Genomic DNA, 13,173 nt, shown 5'->3' with positions numbered 1-13,173 from the left:
CCCCCCATGTCCCAGCACCCCTGGCCTATTGGGACAGCCCCGTGGAGGGGAGGGTCAGTCCAATAATGGGGTTCAGGGAGCAGTGGGACACACCTGTCCCTGTGTTGGGATTGTCCCGTGGAGCAGTGCCTGAGCCTGGAGTTGGGTGCTGGCTCCATGCAGAGGACCCCAGAGGGGTCCAGCAGGGGTTTGAGGTTGAGGTTTGCCCTAAAAATGTTCCTCAGAGCAAACCTGTGGCCTTGTGTTACCCCACAGCTGAGTTCAAGTGCAGGCCAGGGCAGTTCCAGTGCTCCACAGGGATCTGCACCAACCCCGCCTTCATCTGCGATGGGGACAACGACTGCCAGGACAACTCTGACGAGGCCAACTGTGGTAGGTTCCCCACGTTCCCTCGTGACCCCCAGGCCCCCACAGTGTACAGCTGCAGCCTGTCACCCCCTGACCGTGTCACCTCCTCCCCCAGACATCCACGTCTGCCTGCCCAGCCAGTTCAAGTGCACCAACACCAACCGCTGCATCCCCGGCATCTTCCGCTGCAACGGGCAGGACAACTGCGGGGACGGCGAGGACGAGAAGGACTGCCGTGAGTGGGGGGCTCGGGGTGTGGGGTGGGAGCGAGCGTGGGCCACACTGACGGGCTCTGGTCTGTATCTTGGGGTGTTTGGCTCCCTGGAGTGTCCCAGGCCTTTCTCCGCAGACCCTCTGTCCCCATCACCCCCTGCTGCTGTCTCCTAAGTGGAAATGAAATCCTTAAATCCCTTGAAGTGGATTTGGGCTGAGCCTGTTGCCCAGCTGAGGGATCTGGTGGCCTCTTCCCTGTCCCCCCCATAGCGGGGAGTCTTCTGGGGCCGCTTGATGGCTCTGCTCCATCCCTTCTGCCGAGCACAGCAGACCCTTGTGATCCCTGGAGCACCTGCACCCCTCTCAGCCCTGCAGCTGGTTTTTGGGGCAAGGGGTGGCTGGTCCCTGCCTGCCCTACTGCCCCTCCTGACACCCCTCCTCCCTCCTGCAGCGGAGGTGACCTGTGCCCCCAACCAGTTCCAATGTGCCATCACCAAGCGCTGCATCCCCCGTGTCTGGGTCTGTGACCGTGACAACGACTGCGTGGACGGCTCCGATGAACCCGCCAACTGCAGTAAGGGGCCTGCATGGGGAGAGGGGGCTGGCCACGTGTGAGATGGGGCCTCACTGCCACTGGTCACCTCTGTGTGACAGCAGGGTGGCAAGTCCCTGCTCAGTCCCTCCTTGGTCATTCCTTGGTCCCTGCTCTGTCTCTGCTCAGTCCCTGCTCAGTTTTGCATTGGTCCCTCCTCAGTCCCTGCTCAGTCCCTGCTCAGTCCCTGTCCAGTTCTACCCCAGTTCCTCCTCAGTCCCTGCCCAGTTCTACCCCAGTCCCTCCTCAGTCCCTCCTCAGTCCCTCCTCAGTCCCTGCCCATTCCCTCCTTGGTCCCTCCTCGGTCCCTCCTCGATCCCTGCCCAGTCCCTGCCCAGTTCTACCCCAGCCCCTCCTCAGTCCCTGCTCAGTCCCTGTGGGCAGTGGGCGATGGTGGTGGTGGCTCTGCCTGGATCTGTCCTGCTGGGATCCTCCTCCCCCTGACTTCTCCCTGGACAATGCTTGGAAGGGAGGGGGATCTCCCCCAGCTCCAGGCTGTTGCAGGGAACAACACATGCCTGACCAGTGCTGATCCCTGTGCCTGTGTCACTTCGTCCCCTCCAGCCCAAATGACCTGTGGTGTGGATGAGTTTCGGTGCAAGGACTCGGGCCGGTGCATCCCGGCTCGCTGGAAGTGTGATGGGGAGGACGACTGCGGGGATGGATCCGATGAGCCCAAGGAGGAATGCGGTGAGCAGGGGCTGCGGGGACAAGCCAGCATCACCTTGTGTCCCTGCTCCCCGAGGGACGGGCTGTCCTGGCACTGGCTGTCTCTTCTGGGGTGCCCCAGGAGTTCCAGCTGCTCCTTTTCTGAGTGGCGTGGGCAGGGCTGGGTCAGAGGGAGGTGCAGGGCAGTGCTGACCCCTGTCCTGTCCCTTCCATCGTGTGGGGCAGTGCTGACCCCTGTCACTGTCCCCGTCCCTTCCTTCCCCTTGTTTTGGGCAGTGCTGGCGCCTGTCCCTGTCCCTTTCCTGTCCCTCCCCTCATGCAGCGCAGTGCTCACACCTGTCCCTGTCCCATATTTCCCCTCGTTCAGGACAGTGCTGACCTCTGTCCCCGTCCCTGTCCTGTCCCTCCCCTGATTGGGGCAGTGCTGGCACCTGTCCTTGTCCCATTCATGCCCTCATGCAGGGCAGTGCTGGCCCCTGTCCCTGTCCTGTCCTGTCCCTCCCCTGATTTGGGGCAGTGCTGACCCCTGTCCCTGTCCCTTCCCTGTTTGGGGCAGTGCTGACCACTGTCTCTGTCCCATCCATGCCCTGGTTGGGGCAGTGCTGACCGCTGTCCCTGTCCTGTCCCTTCCCTGATTTGGGGCAGTGCTGACCACTGTCCCATCCATGGCATATTTGGGGCAGTGCTGACTCCTGTCCCTGTCCCTGTCCCTGTCCCTGTCCCTGTCCCTGTCCCTCCCCTGATTTGGGGCAGTGCTGACCCCTGTCCCTGTCCCATCCATGGCCTATTTGGGGCAGTGCTGACTCCTGTCCCTGTCCCTGTCCCTGTCCCTGTCCTGTCCCTCCCTTGATTTGGGGCAGTGCTGACCCCTGTCCCTGTCCCATCCATGGCCTATTTGGGGCAGTGCTGACCCCTGTCCCTGTCCTGTCCCTCCCCTGATTGGGGCAGTGCTGACCCCTGTCCCTGTCCTGTCCCTCCCCTGATTGGGGCAGTGCTGACCCCTGTCCCATCCATGCCCTGGTTGGGGCAGTGCTGACCCCTGTCCCTGTCCCATCCATGCCCTGATTTGGGGCAGTGCTGACCCCTGTCCTTGTCCCTGTCCTGTCCCTCCCCTGATCTGGGGCAGTGCTGACCCCTGTCCCTGTCCTGTCCCTCCCCTGATTGGGGCAGTGCTGACCACTGTCTCTGTCCCATCCATGCCCTGGTTGGGGCAGTGCTGACCCCTGTCCCTGTTCCTTCCCTATTTGGGGCAGTGCTGATCCCTGTCCCATCCATGGCATATTTGGGGCAGTGCTGACCCCTGTCCCTGTCCCTGTCCTGTCCCTCCCCTGATCTGGGGCAGTGCTGACCCCTGTCCCTGTCCCATCCATGCCCTGATTTGGGGCAGTGCTGACCCCTGTCCCTGTCCCTGTCCTGTCCCTCCCCTGATCTGGGGCAGTGCTGACCCCTGTCCCTGTCCCATCCATGCCCTGATTTGGGGCAGTGCTGATCCCTGTCCTTGTCCCTGTCCTGTCCCTCCCCTGGTTGGGGCAGTGCTGACTCCTGTCCCTGTCCCATCCATGGCCTAACCCTGTCCCTGTCCCTGCTGTCCCTCGCAGACGAGCGCACGTGTGAGCCGTACCAGTTCCGCTGCAAGAACAACCGCTGTGTGCCAGGCCGCTGGCAGTGCGACTACGACAACGACTGCGGGGACAACTCAGACGAGGAGAGCTGCAGTACGTGCCACCCCCGAGCCTTTGCTGTCCCCAGGGAGGAGCAGTGGAGAGGGGACAGGTTTGGGCCCCCCCAGCCCCTCTGCTGCTGCCAGAGAGTGTCAGGCTGGTGGCCGGGAGAGCCACGGTGTCCCCCAGCCAGGACACCCCTGACTCCAGGGGTCTGAAGAGCCTGGCCCTGCAGAGGGGGGCTGTGCCAAGGAGACACCCCAAGGGTGATGGGTGACAGGGAAGAGGTGACCCCAACACGCTCCTTGTGTGGCCGGAGTCACCCGAGGGCACCTCCTCCTGCTTTGCCACCAAGCATCGCCCCGTGTGTCACTCCCTGCCTGGCAGTGGCACCTGGGATGGCAGTGGGGACACACAGAGCTGTCAGGAGGGACCCGGGTCACAACCCCAGGCGTGGGCCAGCGCATGGGGATCCCCAGAGCTGGGGCACAGAGTCCAGTGCTGCCCCTTCATGAGCTCCCACTCGTGTGCCAGCACCTGCCCCACTGAGCAGCCAAGGAACACAAGTGTACTCATGGACAGGACCACTCCCAGGGCTCCACTGTGGCTCTGTCCCTCTGGAGGGGTTCAGGCTGCCTGTGGGATGGCACCAGGGTCTGCTGCCAGACCCTCTCCCACCCCACAGCACCCAGAGGATCCCAGGCTGCCTGTGGGGTGGCACCAGGATCTGCTGCCAGACCCTTCTCCCACCCCGCAGTGCCCACCGGGTCCCTCTGTCTCCCTGCAGCTCTTCAGGGTGCAGCTTTTGTTTTCTTTTCTGTTGATTTCCCGTCGTGTTTTTGAGTTTGTGCCATTTCACTTCATCTTATGTTTTTCTCCATTTTCACACTGTCGTTATGGGGCGCTCAGAGGTAGGTTCCTGCCAAAATCTTTTAATTCCATGTACAGTCTCTCTAAAATCAATGAAGGCAACAATTTCTAGGTGAGGGCAGAGGGGTCAGGACCGGACAATCCAGGTGGATTTACTGAGCATCAGCACCAGCATCTCCCTCCAGTGGGGAGGGTCCAACCCTGCTGCTCCGCAGGGCCCGTGCATGGCTTGGACTTGGCTCCAAAACCCATCCCCACCGTGACTCTCCCTGCTCCACCTGGACACCCCCCATCCCCCTCTTCCCCCACAGTCCTGTGCCGTGACCAGAGGGTCCCTGTGCCCCAACACCCCGAGGCCGTGGGGAGGGGAAGGGTCCCGAGAGCCATCCCAGGCAGGCGGCTGTGCCACGTGCCGTCCTCCTGGATTTGGCACTGGCCGTGCCAGTGAGCTGTGAGGGGGTGTCTGTCCCCGTGCCCTGTGAGGGGGGACGGGGACGAGGCTCTGCCAGGGCACCGCTGCAGTTCCTCCTGCCGGGGTGGGCAGCAGTGGGGCTGGTGCTGCCCTGTGGAGAGTGAGTGACCTGGGGGGCAGCCACAGTGCCCCCCAACACCCCCGCAGGGAGCCAGGAGCCCTGGAGTGGGGTGGGAAGGGGCTGGGAGGTGGTGCCAACCGTGCCCCTCTGGCAGCTCCCCCCGCTCTGTCTGTACCCCCCTGTCCCCAGTGCCACCGGCCGTGTGTCCGTGTCAGCCAGGGCCACCCCTTTCCCTCGCAGCCTGCGTGTCCCCACGCTCAGGGCACACCCCGTGTTCTCTGTCCCCAGCGCCCCGGCCCTGCTCCGAGAGCGAGTTCTCGTGTGCCAACGGCCGCTGCATCGCGGGCAGGTGGAAGTGTGACGGGGACCACGACTGTGCCGACGGCTCCGACGAGGTACGGCAGCGGCGAGGGGGACACAGGGACACGGAGACACATCCCCACCCCTGCCTCTGCCGGTGGCCTTGGGGCTCAGAGCCTGGGTGTGGCAACAGGACAGCCGGCTGCTACGGCCACGCTGTCCCTGCTGACCGTGTCCCTCGCCCGTCCCCTGCAGAAAGACTGCACCCCCCGCTGTGAGTTTGACCAGTTCCAGTGCAAGAACGGGCACTGCATCCCCATGCGCTGGCGCTGCGACGCCGACGCCGACTGCATGGATGGCACCGACGAGGAGAACTGCGGCACCGGGGGTAATGGCAGAGCTGCGTGTCCCGTCAGGGCGGGTCGTGTCCACCCCCTCCCTGCCGCCGTGTCACCTGTGTCCCCACTGCAGCACTGCCTGTCCCGTCAGGGCAGGTCGTGTCACCCCCTCCCTGCCCTCGTGTCCCTGCTGCGGGTAGGAGTGCTCCCCTGTGTGTGTCCACCCCTCTCTGCCCCACCCTTGAGCACACATGGACATGCATCTGAGCCCTGGAAACCCACCCAGCCCTGGGCACCCCTGTCCGTGCTGGAAATTGGGATTGCGGCCCCAGGCCGGGGTTTTGGCAGCAGGGCAGCACGAGCTGATGTGTCCCCTCCTGCGCTGTTGCAGTTCGCACGTGTCCCCTGGACGAGTTCCAGTGCAACAACACCCTGTGCAAGCCCCTGGCCTGGAAGTGCGACGGGGAGGATGATTGTGGGGACAACTCGGACGAGAATCCCGAGGAGTGCTGTGAGTGACCCTGCGGTGCCTCTGCCCGGAGCCCTCCCATTCACAGGGCGGCAGTCCCGGGGCTCGGGCACTGCTGCAGGGACCGGACGGTCTGGGGAGACCTCTGACAGCTCCTCTCGGGGGTGGCCGGTGGGGCTGAGGGGCTGGAGGTGGCTCCAGTTGAGGGAAAGGAGTCGCAGAGGGGCTGAGCGGGACTAAGGGCTGGCAGTGGGGAGGGGGCTTGGATGGGGGCCGGGGCTGGGCGAGGAGAGGGCTCACAGCAGCTGGGCGATTGTCTTTGCTTCAGTCTCTTTGCTTCAGCCTCCGGAGCCCGCTCGCCCGCGTGGGACAGCCCTCCCCGGAGAGCGGGCAGAGGCCGAGCAGCAGCTCGTGACAAGTGTGACAGCCTGGCTACGGCGTCTCCTTTCACCGTCACCGTTTGTTTCTGTTTGCTGGTGCAGTGAAATTCCAGTGTCCCCCCAACAGACCGTTCCGCTGCAAGAATGACCGGGTATGTCTGTGGATCGGTCGACAGTGTGACGGCATTGACAACTGTGGAGATAACACGGATGAGAAGGACTGCGGTGAGTGGAGCTGCCCGCGGGCACAGCCCTGTGCCCGCCTGGCCAGGGTGCCTGCGTGGTCACTGCAGCCCTTGGGATGGTCATCCCAGAGCCCAGGGTTCAGGCCAGGTGTTGGGATTGGCTTTGTCTGGTCTTCCCTCCCAAAATCGGGGTGCAGATGCAGGATCCCAAGTCCCTGCCTGCTCCCAGAGGGTCCCGTGGGGATGGGTGCCCGGGACTTGGGGGTCACAACTGCTGCCCCCCACCCGCAGAGTCACCCACGGCCAAGCCCAAGAGCTGCAGCCAGGACAAGAACGAGTTCCTGTGTGGGAACAAGAAGTGCATCAGCGCCAACCTCCGCTGCAACTTCTTCGATGACTGTGGCGACGGCTCCGATGAGGAATCCTGCTCCCAGGGTGGGTGGGGAGCCGGGGGCCCGGTGTGGGCTGGGGGACTCGCTGTGACGCGCGTGTGACGGCACATCCCCCTGCAGAGCACAAGTCATACGACTGCATGACCAACACCACCATGTGTGGGGATGAGGCCCACTGCGTCCAGTCCCAGTCCACCTCGTACTGCACCTGCCGCAGAGGCTTCCAAAAGGTGCCGGACAAGAATTTTTGCCAAGGTACTTCCCGCTGCAGCTGGAGAGGGCTCAGGATCGGGCTGTGGGGTTTGGCATTGGTGAGATGTGATTTCACAGCTGGGGTGGAGTTCGGGCGGCAGGAATTGTGTCCTTGGGGCAGAGTCGGGGTCTGTGGGGACTCCCTTGGGGTCTCCCCTGATCCCATCTCCCGCTGCCCAGACATCAACGAGTGCCTGCGCTTCGGGACCTGCTCCCAGCTCTGCAACAACACCAAGGGCTCCCACGTCTGCAGCTGTGCCAAGAACTTCATGAAGACAGACAACATGTGCAAGGCGGAAGGTCAGGAGAAAACAGGCACCCACACGGGTTCTGTGTGTGTGCCCAGGACCCCCCTGCATGCCCCCAGAGCTCCAATGGGACCCCTGTGCTCTTCCCTCCATCCTCCTGCCAGTGCTGTCAGTCTGTCCATCCCAGACAGAGAGCCCCAAGGCGATGATGAGCTCGCAGTGACCCTGTCCCTGTCCCACCAGAGAGCTGGGCTGAGCCTCTGTTCCTGGTTGAGTCCCTGTTCCTGGTTGAGCCCCCACTCCTGGCTGAGCCCCCGTTCCTGGCTGAGCCCCCGTTCCTGGCTGAGCCCCTGTTCCCAGTCCAGGCCAGGCCAGACTCTCCTCATCCTCCTCCTCTGCAGGCTCCGAGCACCAGATCCTCTACATCGCGGACGACAACAAGATCCGGAGCATGTACCCCTTCAACCCCAACTCAGCCTACGAGCCGGCCTTCCAGGGCGACGAGAACGTGCGCATCGACGCCATGGACATCTACGTCAAGGGCAACAAGATCTACTGGACCAACTGGCACATGGGCAGGATCTCGTACCGGGAGCTGCCCGCCTCCTCCTCTGCCTCCACCGCCTCCAACCGCAACCGGCGCCAGATCGACAGCGGCGTCACCCACCTGAACGTGAGCGAGCTCTGCCAGGGCGCGGCGGGGACGGGCTGATGGTGTCCTCCCTGTCCTCCCTCACCTGTCCCTGCTCTCCCCATGCAGATCTCAGGGCTGAAGATGCCGCGGGGAATCGCCATCGATTGGGTGGCCGGGAACATCTACTGGACGGACTCGGGGCGGGACGTCATTGAGGTGGCGCAGATGAAGGGCGAGAACCGCAAGACGCTGATTTCGGGGATGATCGATGAGCCCCATGCCATCGTGGTTGACCCGCTGCGGGGGTGAGAGACCTGAGCCTTTGTCCCATCCCTCTGCCCAGCCCTCACCCTGCTCCCCTCACCATGAGCCCACCCGTGGTGGCAGCTCCCCATGTCCCAGTGTCACTCTCTGTGTGTGTTTGAGTTGCCCCAGAGTTACCTGGTGACTCCAGGATGCTGTGGGGACAACATAGGAGGGTTTCTCCAGCTGGTCACCGGGCTGTCCTGTTCCCCTGGGAATGAGCTGCCTGTGTCCCTACAGAACGATGTACTGGTCAGACTGGGGCAATCATCCCAAGATCGAGACGGCCGCCATGGATGGGACGCTGCGGGAGACCCTGGTGCAGGACAACATCCAGTGGCCAACAGGTGAGAGAGAGACAGGGGCAAAAGCCATGATGGGGACATGTACAACCATTTGTGTTGGGGAGGGTTGTTCTGGGGGCTCAGAGTAGAAGGGTGATGGGGCTGCTCTGTGGGTCAGTTGGTCAGGAGGGGCTCAGGGGGCTCACTGGGGGCTGTGTCCCCTCAGGCCTGGCTGTGGACTACCACAACGAGAGGCTGTACTGGGCCGACGCCAAGCTCTCCGTCATCGGCAGCATCCGGCTCAACGGCACCGACCCTGTCGTGGCCATCGACAACAAGAAGGGTAAGGAGTGCCCCATGGGGGTCCCCGGCCTCAGACCCACCCCAAATCCCTGCCTCCACATGTCCCCTCCTGGCTTTCCCAGGGCTAAGCCACCCGTTCAGCATCGACATCTTCGAGGACTACATCTACGGCGTCACCTACATCAACAACCGCATCTTCAAGATTCACAAGTTCGGCCACAAGGCTGTCACCAACCTGACGTCCGGCCTCAACCACGCCACCGACGTCGTGCTCTACCACCAGTACAAGCAGCCCGAGGGTGTGTGTGGGCTCGGGACCCCCACCCTGCTCCCCCTGGGGTGGGAGGGAGGTGCCAGGGCTTGGTATCTGATGTGAGGTGCCAGAGGGTGAGGGGAGTGTTGGCAGAGCTTGGGAAGATGGGACGCAGACCCCCAGCTCCCTGCCCAAAGTGGGGGTTTGTGGGGGGGCAGAGCAGGGGGTTGGTGGGGTGGGTTGGGGGAGTCCAGCTGCAGTGGTGAGCGGTCAGCTGGTGACCCCAGGGCATGGGAGGGACAGCACAGGGCTGTGGAGGGGAGTGTCCTAGGGGTGCTGTAGAGCAAGAAGGGCTGTGGGTCACCATGCTGTCACCACCCCGCCGTCCTCTCCCTGCCATCCTCACCGCCTGTGCCCTCCCCTCCCGCAGTGACCAACCCTTGTGACCGCAAGAAGTGCGAGTGGCTCTGCCTGCTCAGCCCCAGCGGCCCCGTGTGCACCTGCCCCAACGGCAAACGCCTGGACAACGGCACCTGCGTGGTCATTCCCTCGCCCACCGTCTCCCCCGTCGGTAGGTGACACGGCAGGAGGAGAGGATGAGGATGAGGAGGGGGATTGGGTCCTGCCAGCGCGGTCTTGCTCACCCCCAGCCCCTCCATGCCTCCCTCCCAGTGCCCACCACTGACACGTGCGACCTGGTGTGCCTGAACGGCGGCAGCTGCTTCCTCAACGCCCGCAAACAGGCCAAGTGCCGCTGCCAGCCGCGCTACAACGGGGACAAGTGCCAGATCGATCAGTGCTGGGACTACTGCCAGAACGGGGGCACCTGCGCCGCCTCCCCCTCGGGTGAGCCAGGGGGATCACGGCCGGTCCTGAGCGGACGGATGGACGGACAGACAGACAGGTGGACACGGAGCTAACGGGTCTTATCCCCAGGAATGCCGACGTGCCGCTGCCCCACCGGCTTCACCGGGCCCCGGTGCAACCAGCAGGTGTGCACGGACTACTGCCAGCACAACGGCAGCTGCACCGTCAACCAGGGCAACCAGCCCACCTGCCGCTGCCTGCCCACCTTCATCGGGGACCGCTGCCAGTACCGTGAGTGCCACGGGGTGGGGACAGCAGTGGGGGCGTCGGGAGGGTGGGTGTCCCTCACCTGGAGATGTCTGGGGATCTCTGGGGACAGTGCTAGAGGGATTGGGCTCCCAGGTCCCCCCCTCTGTGTGGGAATCCCTGGGGACAGCATCAGGGGTGGGGCTCCCTGGTCCCCCTCTTCTGGAGGTGCTTGGGGACCTCTGGGAACAGCACCGATGGGATTGGATTCCCAGATCCCGCTGTTTTGGGGGATGCTGTGTGGGCAGTGGTGGTGCTCCGTGGGGGACTGGGGCCACCAGCAGCCCTCTGAGTGTGCTGCCCACTCTGACACCCTCGTCTCCCACAGGGCAGTGCTTTGACTATTGCGAGAATGACGGCGTGTGCCAGATGACGGCCAGCGGTGCCAAGCAGTGCCGCTGCCCCCCTCAGTTCGAGGGCGCCCAGTGCCAGGAGAACAAGTGCTCCCGGTGCCAGGAGGGCAAGTGCAGCATCAACAAGCAGAGCGGGGAGGTCTCCTGCATGTAGGTGCTGGGAATGTTGAGCTGGAGGGAGGAAAAGGGGTGGTGGGCACAGAGACCCCCAGAGAAAACCTTTTCCCCTCTGTTAGGATTGGCCAGAGCTGGGTCAATAATTTAGGGCAGATAAATCCAGGGGACCTGGTGATCCTGGGAGGAGGAGATGGAGGTGTCTCAGTGTCACCCCAAAGCCCATCCTGGTGTCCCAGCCGTGGGTGCAGTTCAGCCGTGAGCTGTGCTGGTGGGATGAGCCAACAGCCGAGTCCCGGAGGGCTGGGGGGAGCACAGAACATCCGGGAGGGCACAGAGGGTACCCATGGGGCTGATCCCCTGTGCCCCACAGCTGCCCTGATGGGAAGATAGCGCCGAGCTGCCTGACCTGTGACAATTACTGCCTGCACGGCGGGACCTGCTCCATCAGCGACAAGACCCAGCTGCCCGAGTGCCTGTAAGAGGAGGGGGCTGGGGGGCATGGAGGGGAGGGGGGGACAGGCGGGCTGTGTGCCCCCCGAGCCATCACTGACACACCCCCATTTGTGTGCCCCTGCCCCAGCCTGACCCCAGGTCTGTGCCCTCCTCTCCCTCCCTCCCTGCATGGCCCTGCCCCGCTAATCCCGGTGCTCTCCCTGCGCTCCCAGGTGTCCCGCGGGGATGACGGGCACGCGCTGCGAGGATTTCATCGTGGGCGAGCAGCAGAGCAGCCGTAAGTGGGGGTGGGGGACAGTGTGTGACCCCCCCCTTCCACACCACGCCGTGCCAGGGGGGTCGTTGTGGGTGATCCAGGGCTACCCAGTGCCCCTGTGCGACTCCTGAACCCTGTGCTGTGGTGGAGGGGGGACAGGGCCAGCCCAGGCTGCTGGAGCTGGGGTGGGGGTGTGTGAGCGCTGCCCCCGCCCCCCAGGCTCTGACTGTTCCCACACCTTCCTCCCACAGGAACAGCTTCCATCGTCATCCCCATCCTGCTGCTCCTCATCCTCCTCACCGTGGTGGCTTTTGTCTGGTACAAGTGGAGAATTAAAGGGTGAGTCCGGTGGGGTGGAGGGGATGGGGGCTGTCCCTGGCGGGTGTCGCTGGCACTGACCCTCTGCCTCGTCCACCTCAGTGCCAAGGGCTTCCAGCACCAGCGGATGACCAACGGTGCCATGAACGTGGAGATCGGGAATCCCACCTACAAGATGTACGAGGGGGAGCCCGACGACGACGTGGGGGAGCTGCTGGACGCAGACTTCGCCCTGGACCCTGACAAGGTGAGGGGCTGTCGGCTCTGCAGGGTCCTGCCCAAAGTGGGGGGTGCTGGGATGGGGGGCACATTGCTGCAGCTCTCAGGGCTCTCTGTGCAGTGGTCCTGGAGGAGTTCTGAGGGGCTGAATAGGCTTTGGGGCTGGCGGGGCTCTGAGGGTCTCAAAGGCTTCAGGGTTGGGGGCTTGGAGAGGTCGCAAAGGCTTTGAGGCATCACAAAGCCTTTGGGGCTGGGGGGGCTCTGAGGATTCGCAGATTTTTGGGACTAGGAGAACTCCGAGGGGTCACAAAGGTTTTGGGGCTGGGCGGGCTCTGAGGGGTCACAAAGCCTTTGGGGCTGGGGGGTTCTGAGGGGGTCACAAAGCCTTTGGGTCTGGGGGGCTCTGAGGGGTCACAAAGCCTTTGGGGCTGTGAGGGGTCACAAAGGTTTTGGGGCTGGGGGGGCTCTGAGGGGCCACAAACCCTTTGGGACTGGGGGCTGCAGGCAGGGCCAGCAGGGCTATCCCATGTCCCAGGAGGAGGTCACGGCTGGTGGGGGCTCTCACTGAGTCGCCCCAGGGCAAGGAACACCCCTGGGGACGGCAGTTCTGGCCAGGGGGGATGTCCGTGCCCCCTCCCACCTGCTCCCCCTCCCCTCCGCAGCCCACCAACTTCACCAACCCGGTTTATGCCACGCTGTACATGGGCGCCCACAACAGCCGCAACTCCCTGGCCAGCACGGACGAGAAGCGGGAGCTGCTGGCGCGGGGGGACGATGACCTGGCAGACCCCCTGGCATAGGGGCGTGGGGGGCGAGGGGCCGCGGGGCCCGGGCCCGGCACAGCCCCCGCCTCAGGGGCGGGCGGGGGGGCCGGGGGGGGGGCCACGAGCCGCTGTATAAATGTACAAATGAAGGATTATTACTTTTCTATGTGAGCAGTATTATTACCTGTATATTCCCCGGTCCCAGGCCTCGGCGTCTTCATTGCCAGACCCGGCTTTGGTTTATTTTAAATCTCTTTACATTGGGCCCCCCCACCTCCTCTTCCCCTTTCCCTCCCACCCCTCCGCACCCCCTCCTGCTCCCAGCACAGGCCGGGGTGTCACGGTACCGGGGC

The 13,173-nt window shown here is 64.0% G+C and overlaps 1 protein-coding gene across 4 annotated transcripts in view; it reads left to right on the top strand.

Annotated features, from left to right (window-relative positions):
- The window catches only part of LRP1 (LDL receptor related protein 1), an 80,094-nt gene extending 67,205 nt beyond the window's left edge, over positions 1-12,889 (top strand). For all 4 annotated transcript variants that reach the window (XM_068997655.1, XM_068997653.1, XM_068997654.1 and 1 more), the window contains exons 64-89: positions 256-372; positions 464-583; positions 1,013-1,135; positions 1,718-1,843; positions 3,421-3,537; positions 5,175-5,281; positions 5,442-5,574; positions 5,916-6,035; positions 6,476-6,598; positions 6,850-6,993; positions 7,071-7,205; positions 7,383-7,502; positions 7,852-8,123; positions 8,211-8,389; positions 8,628-8,734; positions 8,898-9,014; positions 9,097-9,273; positions 9,658-9,798; positions 9,900-10,073; positions 10,164-10,325; positions 10,669-10,843; positions 11,181-11,285; positions 11,476-11,540; positions 11,771-11,858; positions 11,940-12,084; positions 12,719-12,889. In XM_068997655.1, coding sequence (XP_068853756.1) covers positions 256-372; positions 464-583; positions 1,013-1,135; positions 1,718-1,843; positions 3,421-3,537; positions 5,175-5,281; positions 5,442-5,574; positions 5,916-6,035; positions 6,476-6,598; positions 6,850-6,993; positions 7,071-7,205; positions 7,383-7,502; positions 7,852-8,123; positions 8,211-8,389; positions 8,628-8,734; positions 8,898-9,014; positions 9,097-9,273; positions 9,658-9,798; positions 9,900-10,073; positions 10,164-10,325; positions 10,669-10,843; positions 11,181-11,285; positions 11,476-11,540; positions 11,771-11,858; positions 11,940-12,084; positions 12,719-12,856 — 3,530 coding nt within the window. In that variant the 3' untranslated portion in view covers positions 12,857-12,889. The remainder of the gene's footprint in view (positions 1-255; positions 373-463; positions 584-1,012; positions 1,136-1,717; positions 1,844-3,420; positions 3,538-5,174; positions 5,282-5,441; positions 5,575-5,915; positions 6,036-6,475; positions 6,599-6,849; positions 6,994-7,070; positions 7,206-7,382; positions 7,503-7,851; positions 8,124-8,210; positions 8,390-8,627; positions 8,735-8,897; positions 9,015-9,096; positions 9,274-9,657; positions 9,799-9,899; positions 10,074-10,163; positions 10,326-10,668; positions 10,844-11,180; positions 11,286-11,475; positions 11,541-11,770; positions 11,859-11,939; positions 12,085-12,718) is intronic.
- Positions 12,890-13,173: the final 284 nt, after the last annotated feature.

The sequence above is a fragment of the Aphelocoma coerulescens genome, chromosome 29 (genome assembly GCF_041296385.1).
Source record: "Aphelocoma coerulescens isolate FSJ_1873_10779 chromosome 29, UR_Acoe_1.0, whole genome shotgun sequence".
NCBI classification, from domain to species: Eukaryota; Metazoa; Chordata; class Aves; order Passeriformes; family Corvidae; genus Aphelocoma; species Aphelocoma coerulescens.
The sequence above is the reverse complement of the archived record's forward strand: the minus strand, read 5'-3'. Positions and strand labels throughout refer to the sequence as shown.